Below are 19,888 nucleotides of genomic sequence, written 5' to 3' on the forward strand. Positions count from 1 at the left end.
AAAATTAAGTTACAACTAACTTTTTATGACAATGTTATTGACCAGTTCATAAAGAACTGTAGGGTAGAATTTGTATTCAAGTAATTAAATTGAAAAAAAAAAAAAAAGATAGAATATCATTTGTAAAATAAATGTTGTATTTGTACGATTAAATGTACATAAATTTCTAAATACAGGTAACCCTCGTATAACGCGGTCTAAAATTGTAGTAACCCTTGTTGAACGCGGTACTTATACAACACGGTTCCGATAAAAACACGGTCTACAAATTACAGTAACCCTTTATCTTTTCATGTTTTTCACCGCGCAACTTAAAAATCAAATTTTATCTTCGTTAAATTAGTGTCTCTCTCTGTATCCCGCATGTAAATTTATATTAGGGGAAAAATAAATTTGATTGTTGACCCTTTAGCACGCATGTGCCTCAATTATTTACCGTATAAAACGTTTATTGTTGAAAATTGTCCTCGTTTCTGCAGGAAAGTGCATTTAAAATCATAAGTGTGTTCATCTCAAGCTGAGCACTTTATTTTCTGGTGAGTTACATACAATATGTAATGCTTGCTTTTATGTGTAAAAAATATTTTTATAGTAATGGCCACAAAGTGCAACGAAAGGGAAAAACCAACATGGAAAATAAAATTAATTTCTCTCGAAGAAAAATATTCAAAATATTGGATCGGTTGAAAAATGGAGAAAAACCAGGAGTTTTTGCAGGGAATTTAAATGAATCAACAATTCGAACAACCAAACAAAAGGAACATAAAATTCGCTAACCACTCGACCGGCCGAGTGGTTAGCGAATCCGCTCTCCAGTCAAGAGTCGGCGGGTTCGAATCCCGCCGTGGGCATGGATGTTTGTGATTGTCTGTGGAAATACCAGTGGTGGCGGAGGTCGGCGGCAGAGGGTGTAGTTGTGGTCAGTTGGTGGATTGTGAGTGGTGGAAGCAGAGGTGTAGAGTAGATGCCCTCCTTTGAGTCTCTGGACTCCCTGGAGGTGACAAATAATAATAATAAAAAAATCTGAGAAAGTGTTTATTGCTGTGTCAACGATAAGTGCAAAGCGTACGCGATATTTTAATGGAAAAATCTCTAATGATTTTGATAGAAGATTGCACCTCAAAAGAAAATTCCTCTGGATGGAAATCTTATTAAACAAAAAAACTCTCAAAGTTTATAAACATTTATAGTGCAGACCACGTGTTCAATGCGGATGAATCCGGGTTATATTGAAAAAAAGTGCAAAGACGCACCTATATTTCGAAAAATGAAAGATCAGCTCCTGGATTCAAAGTTTCCAAATATAGAATTACTGTACTATTTTGTAATAATGCATCAGGTGATTACATGATAAAACCGGCGTTTATTAACCAATCCTCAAATCCTTATGCTATGAAAGATTAAAAAATGCACTATTTTATTTTGCCTAAAACATTTATGCATTATGTGCAATAAAGTTTAAGTACAATTTGTAATTTTTATACTATGTATTTGTTTCATAGTTTATGTTTTCTTAACTTACATGAATTAACTGAATTAAATTAAAAAAAAATATTTTTGTTGGATATGTCATTGTTGTTTATATAATTTAAATAAAAAAAAAAAAAACGATTTCCGAACATAACCCTACTGTTTCTATGTGATCTAAGACTTGCATAACGCGATTTATATAATGCGGTATTTCTGTGGAACCTAACATCTGCGTTATATGAGGGTTACCTGTACCTTTTAAATGGTCAGTAATTCATTATTCCGCTAACCAGACTTCAATCACACCTCTCATTCCCTGATTGATAACAAGAGCAAGCGTGAATTTCAAGACCAGCATTCGCCCCTGATCCCTTCTGAGTCTAGCTCCTACCGATGTAGTTTATTGTGGATGTGGGAAGGCTACTGAAGTGGTATCGCAGCAGCAAAGCAACAACTCATGGAGATAAAGTTTATTAAATGAAAGCAAGCCAGGATGCTTCATTATTTGCCCAATGGTGAATATTAGATGGTTCACAAGTCTTATCATCACAAAGAAGTTTATTTATGTATTGCCAAAAGTGTTTTCTTGGTCTTCTTCTTTCTCTGTGTTCATATAGGATCAACACATCTGCGTTGATCCTATATGGACAGTGCTCTTGCTCTGTACAGATCAATACATCTCTGTGTTGATCTGCACAAAGCAAGAGCACTGAATATTGGTGAAGGTGGATGTCCGAGTTGACGTCCCAACCACCTCAACTGCCTTTTCTGAATTGTTTCTATTAGGCATCGTTGATGGGTTTCTTCAAGAATGACAGTATATTAGGAATGTGATCTTGCTATGTATATCCTAGTATAGATTGAAGTGATGTTATGCACTTGTTGAGCAGTGATGTTCCATGTCTGGGTACCATATGTAAATATGGTTTTACTGGTGGTTTTGTACAGATGAATTTTGGTATTTGTGGTAATGCAATTGTATTTCTAGATATTATTTAGGCTTTTATGGAATTGAAGAGTTTTGTGGTTTCTTTTTACTATGTCAGTTAGCATATCAGTGTAGGCATCAAGGTATACTGGAAATCTTTTTACTTCTTCAAGATTATGGTAATTTATTCTGATCATTTGATCTGATGATAGAAGTATCAGAAACAAGGGAAATGAAATAGTTGTATTGATTGAGTTTGTTCACCCAAAAATTGATGTAATAAGTGATACATGGTTGGATGAGGTAATATTCTGACAGGGAACATATATGGAAAGTATAATGTAATTCGTGAGGATAGAAAGGATAAAAAGGTGATAAAAAAAAGTGTTATGTCCATGCAAATTAAAGATGCAAGGGAAGAAAATAGTGGTAATGGTTTCGAGGCAATATGGTGTGAGATAGAGGTGAATAGAAAGTTTGCCAACAGGAAAATATACCTGAGGAATGGAGGAAAAGTACTCTTTTCCCCATCTACAAGGGTAAAGGGGATGCACATGACTGTGAGAATTACAGAGGAATAAAGTTGATGTCCCACACAATAAAAATCTAAGAAAGGGTTCTTTATGAAAGACTGAGGAAGGAGGTGGAGATTGCAAAGGAGCAATTTGGCTTTATGCCTGGTCGATCGGCCACAGATGCTATCTTGGGGGTACAACAGATGATGGAAAAGTTTCGAGAGAAGCAACGGGAGCTACATCTGGTATTTATTGATCTGGAGAAAGCATATGATAAAGTGCCAAGGCAAGAAGTCTGGAAGTGTCTGAGGGAGAGGAAGGTACCGGAGAAATATGGCAGGTTGGTGCAGGAGATGTACAGAAATGTGAAGACAAGTGTTCGAATCTGCCTGGGAGTGACAGAAAGTTTTCCAGTGACAGTTGGCTTGCGTCAAGGGTCTGCATTAAGTCCGTTCCTGTTTAATATTGTGATGGAGGTGGTGACGGAGGAAGTGAGAGAGGATGTGCCTTGGACTATGTTGTATGCAGAATCAAGAGAAGAAGTGGCAGCTAAACTGGAAAGGTGGAGGAAAGTACTGGAAGAGAGAGGTATGAGACTGAGCAGAAGTAAGACCGAGTATATGTGTTGCAAAGTGGATGACAGCCAGGAGACAGATCTGGAGCTGGAAGGAAATGTCATCAGGAAGGTCAGTGACTTTAGATACCTAGGTTCAACAATGAAAGAGGATTGCGAGGCTGAGAAGGAAATGGGATGCAGGAACTGGAGAGAGATGGCTGGAATGCTATGTGATAAGAGGGTGCCGATCAATCTAAAAGGCAAAATTTACAGGACAATATTGAGGCCAGCTATGATGTATGTTTTGGAAACTGTCCTGAGTAAAAATAACATCAGCAGGATGGAGGTAACAGAGATGAGAATGCTTAGGTGGATGTGCGGTGTGACCAGAAAGGATCATCTGAGAAATGATTATGTGAGGGGAACGGTGAAAGTTATGAACTTCGGAGCAAAGATATAGGAGGCAAGGTTGAGATGGTTTGGTCATGTGATGAGGAGGGAGGAAGAGTATGTGGGAAGAAAGGCCATGCAGATGGATGTGCAGGGGAAGAGGAAGTGTGGACGTCCAAAGAAGAGATGGAGAAGGAAGACTTGAGGATGAAGAACTTGGATGTGGCTACAGCCCAAGATAGGAAGTTGTGGAGGAGACTCACCACAAACAGCAACCCTACTTAAGTGGGAAAAGCTGTAAAAGAAGAAGATAGAGGTGAATAGAATAAAATACTCCATTGCATGTTGCTATAGACCTAGTAATGGAGGGTAGTGACCATGAAATGTAAAAGCAAATGGGAAAAGGGTGATCATTATATGTATTTTTAATTATTACAGCAATATAGATTAGGATGATGATATAGCAAACTGGAAGTAAAGAAAATCAGTTTCTTGAGTTTTTGAGAGACATCTACCTCAGGCAGTATGTAACAGAAGGCACACGAGGATTGAGGGTCTTGGATTTGATCATCTCATCAGAGGATGTTATTATAAATGAGGTGTCAAATTTCCTTCCAGCTGGTTAGAGTAACCACAAAGTGATTACCTGGGCAGTTGCCAACCATGTGAGGACTTCTGTGAGGAAAGGATATATGTAGAACTACAAGGCTCGTGATTATGAAGATCTCAGAAGACAACTTGCAGGTGTAGCATAGAATGAGGAGTTAGCTAGAAAGGAGATCAATGCAGCTTGGGGATATTCAAGAACTGTTTAGTAGAAGCAATGTCTAAATATATTCCAAGGGTCAGAATGGTTAAATAAGGTAGGTGTGAAATGGATGAATGAAGATATTAAGCATGCAATACAGAGAAAAAAACAACAACAGGCATTATGGACACAACATAAGAGGCATGGTAATAATCAACTCCATGAGGAATGCAAAGAACAGGCAAAGAGGTTGACTTGGTTGGTAAGGGTAGCAGAAGTTCAGTAGAACAGCAATTAGCTAATGAAGCCCAAAAAAAATCGTAGAGAGTTCTTTCGATATGTAGCCAGCTAACAAAAAAGAATGATTACAGTAGGATGGCATTGACTGGAGAAAATGGTGTAAGGAGAGCTGAGATATTTAATGAGCAGTTCATAAAGCTATTTCATCCTTGTAAATGTGACATCATGGAGAGTTTGAGAGCAGTGCACAAGGAGGAGAGACTGTGAGTGAGGAAGAATTATATGGGGAATTAAGCAAACTTTGTATTAAGACCACTGTGGGACTTGATATATCACTGCATGTTTTGAAGGAATGTGCCAGGGAGTTGACATCTGCCTCGACATATTTGTTTAATATGAGTCTTACATTGGGTAAAGTTCCCAAGGAGTGGAAGGAAGGCAAGATTGTATTGCTTCATAAAGGAGGTGACAGAAGCCTCAAATTATAGGCCAATCTCTATGTCAGCGTTTTGATTAAAATGTTGGAGAAGCTGGTGAGAACCAGGATCGGTTTGATAACACTGGTATTATCTTTGATGGATAACATGGATTTGCTAAAGGGGGGGGGGGCATGTTTTAGTAATCTACTTACTTTGCTAAGACTTCTGATAGATTACTGCATGATAAGTTGATAGTCAAACTAGAGCAAATGGGATTGGAGATTGGCTGTCTGATAGATATCAACAAGTTGTACACATAGGGGCAATATCCCAGAAGAAGAAAGTCACTAGTAGGGTGCCACAGACATCTGTTTTAGGGCCATTGCTGTCTAACCAGTGTATTAATGATATTGGGAATTCTCTCTTATCTAACAGGTTGTTAAATATGTGATGTTGAAATATGTTATCAAATCTGTGATGTGGCGACTGCGCCATTGTTACGTTGTCACTTCCTTATATTTGCTCTTACTTGTCTTATAATATTAACCTCGTGTCTATATCATTAATAATTCCTTAATTCAAGACTTTTTTGTTATAACCTTAATTATACCTCATTAACTCTTTAACTTATGCAGTCTCTACATTTACTTTCGGCCGTCATCAACTTTAAGGATATTGCACGTGGGTAGAAGACAAAGAGATTCCCAATAGGCAACGGCAATTCCTTTGTTTCAGTGCTGGTTCTTTCTTCGGATTCAGGGAAAATTTATATTATACTGCACCACCCTGAATCCTAGATTTCTGAACAACGAAAAATCAAAGAACCAGAACTTAACATAGCATGCTATCCCTAATTTCTTAAACTATATAAAGTAGTTCAAATCTCATCTATCTCTAACTCAGTTTGCAGTTGTAGCCTCCCTTATAAATTACCTCCTGCCATGGTTCGATTATTTATGAGCGGTGCAATAGAAAATGATATCAGGCAAGTCAGCTATTGAATCTAAAGAAAACATTTATTTACACTCTAGACAGATTATATATCATGAATAAATTTTGGCACATGCTAGCTTCAATATCAATTTTAATGAAAAACATAATTATCTAACCCTTCTTACTCTGTCTTAGGATATATAAACATCAGTACAGTTAAAACATCCTATCAAAGGTAAATCATAAGCTAAACTTCACAATACTAAAGGTTATTCATTTATAGACATTAATTTAACCCTTATTTCTTCATTCATGTCTCAGAGTTACACTGCCCTCTTAAACTGTATCTCTAATGTCCTTGCATAAAATTCACAACCTTCCTAACTTAATGTCCAACTAAAATTTACAATCTCTCTTCCTTTATACATTCACTAAGCAGATTAAAGTTTCTACTTTACCAATTGCTGGGGAACCATTAGAACATCATACATATCATGATATAACATCACCTCCATGTCCACTTTCCGTTCTGCTTGGTCTGCATTACCCCACTGAATGATCCAGACTGGATATATCTCTGGCGACGAAGACACATGCTCGTCGTTCACTGGTCATATAGCTCGGCAAGGCTTAGCTGAACAGAAACTCAGCTTTGCTGGGCAAATCCTTTACCAACGATTTCTCGAGGATTCCTCGGCATTCTCCGACGATCTCTGTCTTGACGATCCCTCCAAGGAAGGAACGGACATCAACAAGTGAGGATGACGACTAAAGAAAAACCAGCAAAAAAAAAAAAGCCCTGAGCTGGAGCTGCTTTGCTTTTTAAATTCCGTGCCAACACTTCCTTACTATGTCATTAAATTTCTCCCTCTTTGCTCACGTCACCTTACATCTCCCAGCACCTAGTGCCACAATCTCCCCTAGCATGCTCTTCGGTGGTGGTGGTGGTGGTGGTGGGGGGAAATCGCGTGCTCTCCTTCCACAGTGCATGTGTACTTCGCATGCGTGTTTTGCTTTAGGCTATCGGTACTTAATCCGATTAGCCTTTTCTCAGTAACATACAAGTATTTATACAAATTTAGCATAGTTTAAACAATGGACTATTCACAGTAAGTATATTACAACACTTTGGACAAATAAAAGGATTCTTAAATTATTAACGTTTCTGGTAATTTACAAGCAATTTTATCCGCCTGATATATCAGTATATGCCAAAATGTAAGATGCATGTTAAGTTCTGAAGAAAATATAAATTAATACAGTTTCAGTTTCATTCAGAATTTTAACAAAGGCTCACCCTCTCAACAAAAAATTTTTTGTTAAAGAAAATCTTTTTTCTATTGGTCCTTCCCGTATATTCCCTGGGGTTCTCTCAATATCCTTAAAGTCATCAACTTTAGGAATATTGCACGTGGGTAGAAGACAAAGAGATTCCCAATAGGCAATGGCAATTCCTTTGTTTCAGTGCTGGTGCTGGTTCTTTCTTCGGATTCAGGGAAAATTTATATTATACTGTGCCACCCTGAATCCTAGATTTCTGAACAATGAAAAATCAAAGACCCAGAACTTAACATAGCATGCTATCCCTAATTTCTTAAACTATATAAAATAATTCAAATCTCATCTGTCTCTAACTTAGTTTGCAGTCATAGCCTCCCTTATAAATTACCTCCTGCCATGGTTCGATTATTTATGAGTGGTGCAATAAAAAATGATTTCAGGCAAGTCAGCTATTGAATCTAAAGAAAACATTCATTTACACTCTAGACAGATTACATATCATGAATAAACTTTGGCACATGCTAGCTTAAATATCAATTTTAATTAAAAACATAATTATCTAACCCTTCTTACTCTGTCTTAGCATATATAAACAGCAGTATTATTATTATTATTATTATTAAACAAGACCTCATGGAGTCAAAGACTCATCTAGGAGGTCCTTTTATCTCACACACATCTCATCATACCGGGTCTTAAACACATTCAAACTCCTTGCAGACACCACACTCTCAGGCAAGGCATTCCAATCATTCACAACTCTGCACGAAAAAAACCTGCCTCTCACTCCCCTACTCACACCCTCTTTATACAGTTTCCAGGGATGACCTCTGGTTCTCCCCTGATCTCCCACTATTCGCTGTAGATCTTCTCCACCATTGATACTATAACAACCCCTTACCAACTTGTAGGTCTCTATCATATCTCCCCTCTTCCTTCTCTCCACTAGACTCTGCAAATTACATCTTTTCAATCTTTCCTCATACTCGACATTCCAGAGGTCAGAAACTACCTTAGTCAGTCGCCTTTGGACCCTTTCCAACATCTCTTCATCCTTCTGAAAACCAGGTGACCAAATCTGGGCACAGTACAGTTAAAACATTCTATCAAAGGTAAATCATAAGCTAAACTTCACAATACTAAAGGTTATTCATTCATAGACATTAATTTAACCCTTATTTCTTCATTCATGTCTCAGAGTTACCCTGCCCTCTTAAACTGTATCTCTAAAGTTCTGCATAAAATTCACAACCTTCCTAACTTAATGTCCAACTAAAATTTACAATCTTTCTTCCTTTATACATTCACTAAATAGATTAAAGTTTCCACTTTACCAATTGCTGCGGAACCATTAGAACATCATACATATCACGATATAACATCACCTCCAGGTCCACTTTCCGTTCTGCTTGGTCTGCATTACCCCACTGAATAATTCAGACTGGATATATCTCTGGCGACGAAGACACATGCTCGTCGTTCACTGGTCATATAGCTCAGCAAGGCTTAGCTGAACAGGAACTCAGGTTTGCCGGGCAAATCCTTTACCAACGATTTCTCGAGGATTCCTCGGCATTCTCCGACGATCTCTGCCTTGATGATCCCTCCAAGGAAGGAACGGACATCAACAAGCGAGGAGGACGACTAAAGAAAAACTAGCGAAAAAAAAAAAAGCCCTCAGCTGGAGCTACTTTGCTTTTAAATTCCATGCCAACACTTCCTTACTATGTCATTAAATTTCTCCCTCTTTGCTCACGTCACCTTACATCTCCCAGCACCTAGCGCGACAATCTCCCCTAGCATGCTCTTCGGTGGTGGTGGTGGTGGTGGGGGGAATCGCGTGCTCTCCTTCCACAGTGCATGTATACTTGGCATACGTGTTTTGCTCCTGGCTATCGGTACTTAATCCGATTAGCTTTTCTCAGTAACATACAAGTATTTATACAAATTTAGCAAAGTTTAAACAATGGACTATTCACAGAAAATACATTACAACACTTTGGACAAATAAAAGGATTCTTGAATTATTAACATTTCTGGTAATTTACAAGCAATTTTATCCACCTGATATATCAGTATATGCCAAAATGTAAGATGCATGTTAAGTTCTGAAGAAAATATAAATTAATAGTTTCAGTTTCATTCAGAACTTAACAAAGCTTGTTACCTTATCATAAAATTCAATTAAATTTATAAAACTTGACATTCCCATTACAAATCCATGCTGACCATCATAAAGAATATTACGTCCATCAACTCAATCTTGTTATTCTAATCATAATTAATCTCTCTCTAACAACTTGAATGCAACTACAGTTATATAGACTGGTCTATAATTAGAAATTTCTGTCCTAGAACCATGCTTGTGGAGTGGTATAATTTTGCCTTCTTTCCACTCGTTAAGAACCTTGCCCACTGCAAGACTTTTATTAAATGACAAGTTCAAAGGAATAGCTAAATGTTGTGTACATTTCTTCTAAAAATATGTGATGGTATGTTATCTATTCCCACAGACTTATTAACATCTAACCCAATCAGCACCTGACACACTGTAAAATTTTGCATGACAAATTAAATTAGTTAACTTATAGGGCTTGGTTTTACAGGGGTTTCAAACACATGTATATATAATAAAATGTGAACTTAGAATAATAATTAAATAATACTTTATATTCTTGTAAAGTGCATAAAATAATTCCTGTTGAAAGTTGTATAAAATACTAAAGAGAGAGGATTAAACAAGATTAGATGAATCAGCAAAAGTAAAAATTAAGTGCTCACATTAAAGACGTTCGAAGGGAGAGAGGCTATTGGCCTTTTGTATGACGTCATCATACAAAGGGATAATCACAGAAACTTCAGTATTGAAACAAAGGATTAGAAAGATATTTAAGGGGACTGAGAGGGGACAGAGGGCTCTCGGTTTTTTTTTTGTTTGTCATTTACTCTGCTCAGAGGATCCAGTTCTGACGGTGAGGAGATGATATTTGTTAATGTTTTATTTTCTTAGATGTATAAGATTAGTATTAGCATGAGTGATATTTGTGCTTACAGAAAGGAGTTGGTGTAAATTTGAGTTTGGAGCTGTAGATACGCAAGAGTAAAGTGTTATGTACAAAGAATGGAAGGAACTAAATTATATTAGAAATAAGGAGGCAATTGCTTTGCTCCTATTTTGTAAATTTGTTGAACAACTTTCTAAGGTTATGTAAAAGCTATGTGTTTAACCATGAAATTTATGTTAAGCTGATTCAGTACAGTTTGGTTAAGAGAAGTGGGTACCTCCTCATGATTTACATCTACTCAATTATGAGTAGATGTAAATTAGCTGTAATTTTTGCCTATCTTCCTAAAATTCTCAGACTATATTAATTCAATTAGCCTCATGCTGTCAATAATCAAACAAATTTGTCTAGTTGAGAAGTACAAGAATTTTGGCCAACTGCAAATCGAACACAACAGTAACCTTAAGGCCTGCTTTGGATGCAGCTGGAACAAGGGACAGAGTTAAGAAACGACAAAAAAGGGTCAAGTGGAAGGTAGTTAAAGCAAAGGAATAAGGAGTCATATTAGTCATATCATCCCCATAAATTTTCAAAGGTTCATTCAAGGATCTATTTGAGAGTAGTTATATAAGAGTGATTGACCCAACACTTACAATCCAAGTAAACAAAAATCAGACAATAACAATAATAATAACAATGGTTATTATTATTGTTATTATTATATTATTATTATTATATATTATTATTATTGTTATAATAACAATGGAACATGGTTTTGTAAAGGGTATATCATGCCTCAGTAACTTGCTCACGTTTTATAACACAGTGACGGCTGAACTGGATAAGGGTAATGGGTTTACAGTGATTCTACTGGACCTTGCAGGGCCTTTGACAGGATACCACAAGGAACTCTAATCAGTAAACTGGAGCAAATGGGGATGGATATAGGGTTGGTGAGATGGATAGGAGGGTGGTTGATGGAGAGATACCAGGGAGTGGTTTATTCAGGAGTGGAGTCCAAAAGACAGCATGTGACTAGTGGTGTGCCGCAGGGTTCCGTTCTTGGACCACTACTTTTCAATTTGTTCATTAACGATATAGGAATGGATCCAAGAGCAAGTGTTCACTTGTTTGCCGATGACGCAAAGTTGGGTAGAGCAATTATGAGTGCTCAGGATGTCAAAATTTTGCAGGATGATTTGGATAGTTTGGAGGACTGGGCTAGGGAAAATGGATGTCAATTTAATGTGGCAAAGTGTAAGGTTATGCATTTTGGAGTGAAAAGATTAGCAGCAGTATATCACATTGGTGGAACTGTATTCCAGGAGATTGATGAGACCAGGGATTTGGGAGCATTAGTGGATAGGGAGTTGAAGTTTAGGGGGCACATTGCAAAAGTGACTAAATCAGCTCATCAAATCACTTGGCTTCTGAAAAATACTTTAAAAAGCAGAGACAAACAAGTTATTATTCCTCTATATCGAGCCCTGATAAGACCCCATCTGGACTACTGTGCCCAGATATGGGCACCAGGGTTTCTTCTTGATGGGGAGGAGGTGGAGAGGATCCAGAGATGAGTGACCAAGATGGTGGCAGGTCTGTGGAATGAACCTTATGAGAACAGATTGAAGATTTGTGGGTTGCAAAAATTGGTTGATAGGCGGAAAAGGGGTGATATGATTGAGACATTCAAATTACTGAAGGGTTTCTATAAGATTAATCCAGAAGATACTTTTGAGAATAGGACTGGTGGTGGGAGGACTAGGGGCCATACATGGAAGCTGGGCAAGAATGTGGTTAACAAGGGTGTTAGAGCTAGGTTTTTTACTTGGAGAGTGGTAAATAGCATCCACAACTGCCAGAGTCTGTTGTGGGTGCTATGACCGTGAATGATTGTTGTGTAGAGGCTTAAGTGCTGTGAGGACATTATGTTGGAATAAAGACCGTGAATGAGTTCAAGGTGAGATATGATAGACACTGTGTGAATGTCGAATAGTTTTTCTTGACATGATGTTAGGGCCTCCCTCGATGAGTCTGTCGATTCCTTGGAGTTGCCCAAAATAATAATAATAATAATGCTCGAGAGATTATAACAATACCACCTCTGATTCGTTCATTTCGAATTCTGCATATCCTTGCCTCCGTTCTATATATTGTATGGTATCATTTACACCAGTATGGTATTATGCTGATAAAGTGCTTATTCGATAATTCCACTATATTGTTTACAAAAGGTCACTCTGCTACCATGACTGTTTACCAATGTCAACTTGCCATAATTCTCATCTACTTTCCATTAATTAAAATATGATCTCTTTGTGATCTTGTTCCAGTTGGATGTTCCCAAGGCAGATTTCTTCCTTGTGGAAATTTGCTCTGTAAATTGACAGGGTTATGAATGTTGCATAGTTTAGCTAGAAGATATACATTTTCTTTTGTTGTATTGTAGTATATGAAAGGTCCTATATTTATTTTTTTTGTAAATTCTGAAGCATCTGATGCTATATGTGCATCAAAATCTTCAACTATGATATGGAGATTGTGTTGGGACAGTGCAGAGATAGTCTGAAAGTTGATAGTAGAAAGCATTTTGAAGACTTCAGTGGAGTGCATAGGTACCCATGGTTCCTTTTGGGTCTGAGTTTAGGGCTATGGCCATTATTTTGTTGGAGACTTTGGTGATAGATGGGATGTAACTATAGGTGCTTTTGTTGACTAGGATTCCAATTTCTCCATTACTAGATCCTACTGATGTAAAGAAGGTCCATTTTTTGCAGTTTAATAGAACTCTATTTCTGATCTCCATCTGTGTTCTTGGATGCAGACTGTGTCAAGATTTAGCAGCTAAATAATTCTCATTTTCTTTGTGTTTTGAATTAAACTGCAAACAATCGATGATTAAAAACTGCAAACATGGTATATTGCTGTATGTCAACTGTATTTGGATTACTGTGCAGTAGGTTGATAACTTGTTTTTTAATACAATGAAAGGATTTTGGCAAACATTCAGAGAATAGTGACCAGAGTAGTGTCTTGTCTCTAGAATACTGGATATGAGGATAGATTGAAAGAATGCCATCTGCAGAGCTTGGTGAATATTGGAGAGCAGATACGCTAAGCACTTGTCCAGCCTGGCTGGCCGACTGAGTGGTTAGCGTATCCGCTCTCCAGCCAAAAGGCTGCAGCTTCGAATCCTGCTGTGGGCATTATTATTATTATTACATTATTATTATTATTAGACACCTCCAGGGAGTCCGAAGACTCATTAAGGGAGGGCACCTACTCCACAACTCTCCATCTCCACTACTCAAATCCATCAACTACACCTATACCAACACCATCTATCGCCCATCATCACCACTAGTATTTTCACAGACAATCACAAACATCCATGCCCATGGCGGGATTTGAACCCGCAGCCATTTCGGCTGGAGAGCGGATATGCTAACCACTCAGCCAACCAGGTCAGCATGGATGTTTGTGATTGTCTTTGGAAATACTAGTGGTGGTGGTCAGTGGTAGATGGCGGTGGTGTAGTTATGATCAGTTGGTGGATTGAGTGGCAGAGACAGAGTTGTAGAGATGAGTCCAAAGACTCATCGAGGGATGAGTCTTTGGTTTATGGATTATTGAGACATCTGTTAGTATGAGGGGAATTGCACCAATTTAATGAAGAGAATGTTCTGACTGAAGTTAGACAGGGACAGAATAAGATACTATCCCTTGAAGAGATCTGGGTGCGATGGTGGATAGAGATCTAAAATTGTGGGAACAACACAATGAATTCTGGCAAGGATGCGGAGACACTGACTTGTTGAAGTAAGATGCTGGTTCTATTGTATAAGGCCTTGATTAGGTCACATATGAACTACCATTCACAGATTTTGTCACCTGGTTTTCAAAAGGGTGAATAGGTATCGGAAAGGGACAGAAGCTATTGACTAAGGTAGTTTGTCTTCTCTGGAATGTTTAATATGAAGAAAAGTTGAGAAGATTCAGTTTACAGAATAGTGGATAGCATGAGAGGTGATATGATAGAGACAAATAGATTGATGAGGAATTCTTATCAAATTAATATCAAAGGGGTTTTTCACAGAATATTGAGCAGGGGAAAGACAAGAGTCCTTGGAAGCTGTATAAGGAAGGTGGGTGTGAGAAGAGAAGCAGGTTTTTTGGATGGAAAGTAGTGAGTGATTGAAATGCATTGCCTGAGTGTTGTGTCTGCAGAGAATGCGAATGTATTTAAGGCATTATGACGAGCTATGTGTATATGATGGGGACCCACCATGCAGTTGTGGATTAAGCTGGCTGGTAGTAGTAGTCCCCTGGTGGTAAAATTTACAGGGACCCTAAAAAAGTGTTTATATATGTGTATTTGCTACAAAGAGAACTAGGGCTTCACTATAACAAAGTTAAACACATATAATATGTGATTTAATATTTTTGTTTCAGACAATGGCAATAAACTTTTCTTTATAAAATCAGGCATAAAATACAACAAAATCATAAAATATTTTATGAAAAAAAAAAAAAAAAAAGAAAGAAATATATTTAAGTTGGAGTAAAAAGTTAAGTAAATTTTTTCCTAGATTTTCCTCTAGCAAATTCATCAATTATTTTCCAAGTAATGTTATTTATTACTTTTTTTTCATACAGTAGCACCATATGTTTAACCTTTTTTATGACATTGTACTTAGATGAGTTTATACCCTTTTTTAAGACAGAAAAAGATCTTTCTCTCAATGAATTGGAAAAGGAATAGTCAAAATTTTTGTTTTAAAAAAAATAATTTTTACATATGGAAAAGTTGATACTCAGGGCCCCTTGTGGCTACCAGGTCTGACATCTGCTTGATCTGCCTCTGTTCCCATGAGATAAGTGACTCCATGGAGGTCTGGGGATAATAATAATAAAATTATAAGGTAGGGAGTGATAAAATTTTTTTTTTTTGTTGTTGTTTGTAGAAGGGCAGATTAATGGAATGAGTGGAAATGTAATTTGAGTTTGCAAGTTCAACAAAGATTTCACAATGATGTTTCACTCTAACAGAGGTCTAATAGTTAAAATTATGATGTGATCCATATTCTTTTATCAAACTTGAATATTTTCTGCTAAATTGCTGTAGAGTTCTATTATTATCATCAACATTCGACCTCCATGGAGTCAGCGACTCATCGTGGGAGGTACTCACTATTGCATACAATGCTCATCCAACTATGTCCTAAAATGATTCAATATGGCCACATCCTCACCACACTCAGGCAATGCATTCCACTCACCAACCACCCTCCATGCAAAGAACCTGCGTCTCACTCCTTATACAGAGTCCAGCAATGGCCTCTTGTTCTACTCCCCTCTCCCATTCTAAGAAAAATCTCTTCTATGTCTACCTCATAACAACCCTTGCCCAGCTTATGTCTCAATCATATTCCCTCCCCCCCTCTTCCTCCTATTCACGAGGCTCTGCAACTTACATTCCCTCAATCTGTCCTCATACTCCACATTCCATAGACCACTGACTACCTTTGTGAATCTTCTCTTTACCCTTTCCAACATATACTTGTCACCATGAAAACCTGGTGAACAAATCTATGCACAATAATCCATATAAGGCCTGATCAAGGCCTCATACAATGGAATCATAACCTCTCTATTTCTGCATGTCAGGGTTCTCTGCATCATTGCCATTATTCAATGTGATGTCTTCACAACTTGTGCAATGTGGTTCTGTTGAAATGAATCTCGAATCTGTGTAAGAGTTTGTTTAAATTAAATTAATTAATTTTATAATTATTTAAATAAATTAATAAAGTGATTAATAATTCATTAATAGCACATTTTGTATATAGTTGTATGTCTACCATCACTAGAAGTCTGCATGTACAGTACTAAAGATTCTTCTTCAGATCGCATAAAAGATGTGGAAGAAAACTATTATATATCTCAGTCTTTAGAAAATAATACATCAGGTTTGTATTTTATTTCTGTTATTTCACACCGATTTTTAAAAAGAAATTGAATTACATATAGTGTTTTACATAACTGGATGCTAGAAATTCCAATACTTGCATTCCATTACAATTGCAAGAAATTCCAATACAATATTTTGCAATTATTCTTATCAAACTGAAAAGAGAAAAATAAATCTTTGGAAAATCAAAAATTTCTCTGCACAATTATGATTTTAACAAGTTTAGTAGAGTGGTAAAAAGCAATGCTTTACTTCTTAATCATTTATTGAATAAGTATTATTGAAAAGAACTGATATTAATTTATATTTGACAGGAAATTTTATTCTTGTTCAACCCTTTACTGAAGTGTAAAACAAAGTTTGCTCGTGAGGTTTATTAGACGCATATTGCCAAGACTCAATGCAATGGAAGGAGGATAAGATAGTGCCATTGCATAAGGGTGGTAGTGTCAAATTATAGACCAGTTTGTGTTTCATCAGTATTTGTTAAGATCTTGAAGAAATTAATGAGGGACCATATACAGCTATGGGCAGATGAAGGTTATGTTATCTATGAGAGTCAACATGGATTTGTTAAAGTGTGCTCTTCCTTTAGTAATATGATTGCTTTTTATAATAACATGACAAGAGCAGTTGATGAGGGAAAGGCATATTCTGCCATTGTTGTTTGGATTTTGCAAAGTTGCCACATGATAAGCTGATATTTAAGTTGCAGCACATGGGTTTAGATATTATGTTGGTTAATTAGATTCAGAATTGGCTATCTGATAGGTATCAGAGAGTTGTGTATGGTGGAACAATATCAAGGAGGCAGAAGGTTACAAGAGGGGTTGCACAGGGCTCAGTACTGGGACCTGTATTGTTTAACCGTTATATTAGAAACCTTTATATATATAATCGTTATAAAAGAAAATGTTATAGAGAATTTACAAGGAGAAAGATGATCAGTACACCCATGAGCAGTACAAGGCTCAAGCTAGGAAGGTTACCAGCATAGTAAAAAAAGCTAAATCAGATTATGAGAAGACCTTAGCCAAGGAGATCAAGGGTAATCCCAAAGAGTTCTTCCACTATGTGGCAAGTAAAAGGAAGAATGACTTCGGAAGGTTAACTTAGTGAGTGCTGATGGTATCGAGGTGACCAATTCAGATGTAATAGTAGAGTTACTGAATGATCACTTTTCAAAACTCTATCACCCAAGTGAGAATATCTCTGTACCTGCAGCAATAACTAATGTGAGAATTGAAGTTAAGAAATCAGAGGTACTTAGTATGTTGCAAAATTTAAATATGAACACTGCTGTAGATTTTGATGGAATATCAGATCGGATGTTGCGTGAATGTGCAAAGGAATTGTCAACGCTTCTTACTTGGTTATTTAACTTAAGTTTGAACTCTAGTATGGTCCCTAGGGAGTGGAAGTAAGGCAAAATAGTTCCTTTGCATAAAGGTGGCTCTAAAACTGCAGTAGTTAATCAGCAGTGGAAATTTTATTTTTCACTTGGTTAGAGTATAATAAATTTAGTTTAATCCTTTATCCAAGTGTGAGCAAACAAAGTTTGCACTTGAAAGTATCTTCAGGACTGGAGTAAGGTGGTACAACACCAGGGCAACTCGTTGCAAAGGTGGAGCAAGCTACCAACAGCTCCTCTCCTGTCTCAGTATCTCCTATATAATGCAAAACACGTCTCCTTGTGGATATGTCTAATGTTATGCATTAAGGGAAGGGCCACTACCCAGACTAGTTTCAAGCTTTATTGAGGTCTCTTCAGTGGGAGCCAGGCCCAAGTTGAGATACCAGGCAGAAGCATTAGCAGTTCATCTCCACCTATAGGAATTGCCACATGGTGTGCCACCCTTTTTTAATAAATTACTCTGGATTTAGAGAAAGATGTTGAAATTTTATTTTTCACTTGGTTAGAGTATAATAAATTTAGTTTACTCCTTTATCCAAGTGTGAGCAAACAAAGTTTGCGCCTGAAAGTATCTTCAGGACTGGGGTAAGGTGGTACAACACCAGGGCAACTCGTTGCAAAGGTGGAGCAAGCTACCAACAACTCCTCTCCTGTCTCAGTATCTCCTATAATGCAAAACACATCTCCTTGCGAATATGTCTAATGTTATGCATTAAGGGAAGGGCCACTAACTTGGAGAGAAGTTGTTGGTAGCTTGCTCCACCTTTGCAACGAGTTGCCCTGGTGTTGTACCACCTTACCCCAGTCCTGAAGATACTTTCAGGTGCAAACTTTGTTTGCTCACACTTGGATAAAGGAGTAAACTAAATTTATTATACTCTAACCAAGTGAAAAATAAAATTTCAACATCTTTCTCTAAATCCAGAGTAATTTATTAAAAAAGGGTGGCACACCATGTGGCAATTCCTATAGGTGGAGATGACCTGCTAATGCTTCTGTCTGGTATCTCAACTTGGGCCTGGCTCCCACTGAAGAGACCTCAATAAAGGTCGAAACTAGTCTGGGTAGTGGCCCTTCCCTTAATGCATAACATTAGACATATCCGCAAGGAGATGTGTTTTGCATTATAGGAGACATTATAGGAGATACTGAGACAGGAGAGGAGTTGTTGGTATCTTGCTCTACTTTGCAACGAGTTGCCCTGGTGTTGTACCACCTTACCCCAGTCCTGAAGATACTTTCAGGCGCAAACTTTGTTTGCTCACACTTGGATAAAGGATTAAACTAAATTTATTATAATCAGCAGTGGCAAATTCTCCATGTTTGCTGCGCAAGCTAATTAACTGAGAAAGAAATAATATTTGTTAATAAATGCATGCATTTATAAGCATTCCATTTAGGCTTTTATTTTTGTAGACAGAAGATGTCTTAAGCTTGTGCAGCAATAATTGAGCTTTGCGTTGTTTACCGAAGGCTGATGCTTGCTCGTCTATTCAAAGCTACCTTGGCTTGCTCGGTTGTAGGAGCTTCCAGGTCCTCGCAGCAGCACTGTGATTTCATGCGTGTGCATAGCCATTTCACGTCGTCTCACTCTGTTGCTAAACACAGGCCATACACAGTGAAAGTAGCTCTAGCCAGTGAGCTTCAGCCAGCCTTTACAAGTGTGCGTGTTGCTTGGGAAAATTAAGTTACAACCAACTTTTTATGACAATATTGTTGACCAGTTCATAAACAAGAACCGTAGGGTAGAATTTGTATTAAAGTAGCTAAATTGAAAAAGAATATCATTTGTAAAATAAATGTTGTATTTGTATGATTAAATGTACGTAAATTTCTAAATATATAGTTTAAATGGCCAGTAATTCATTATTCTGCTAATCAGACTTCAATCACACCTCTCACTCCCTGAATGATAACAAGAGCAAGCATGAATTTCAAGACCAGCATTCGCCCCTGTTAATCACAGATGAATCACCATCTCGGGAGTGGTGGTAAAAGTATTGGAAAAGTTGGTTAAA

The 19,888-nt window shown here is 37.4% G+C and overlaps 1 protein-coding gene across 1 annotated transcript in view; it reads left to right on the forward strand.

Annotated features, from left to right (window-relative positions):
• LOC150099875 (clarin-2-like) overlaps nt 1-19,888 on the forward strand; it is a 116,354-nt gene that overhangs the window by 11,478 nt on the left and 84,988 nt on the right. Inside the window, exon 2 of the mRNA XM_090403507.1 lies at nt 16,335-16,454. Coding sequence (XP_090259633.1) covers nt 16,335-16,454 — 120 coding nt within the window. The remainder of the gene's footprint in view (nt 1-16,334; nt 16,455-19,888) is intronic.

Source organism: Typopeltis vanoorti, chromosome 14 (genome assembly GCF_054136105.1).
Source record: "Typopeltis vanoorti isolate ZY-2024b chromosome 14, IOZ_Tvanoo_1.0, whole genome shotgun sequence".
Classification (NCBI taxonomy): Eukaryota; Metazoa; Arthropoda; class Arachnida; order Uropygi; family Thelyphonidae; genus Typopeltis; species Typopeltis vanoorti.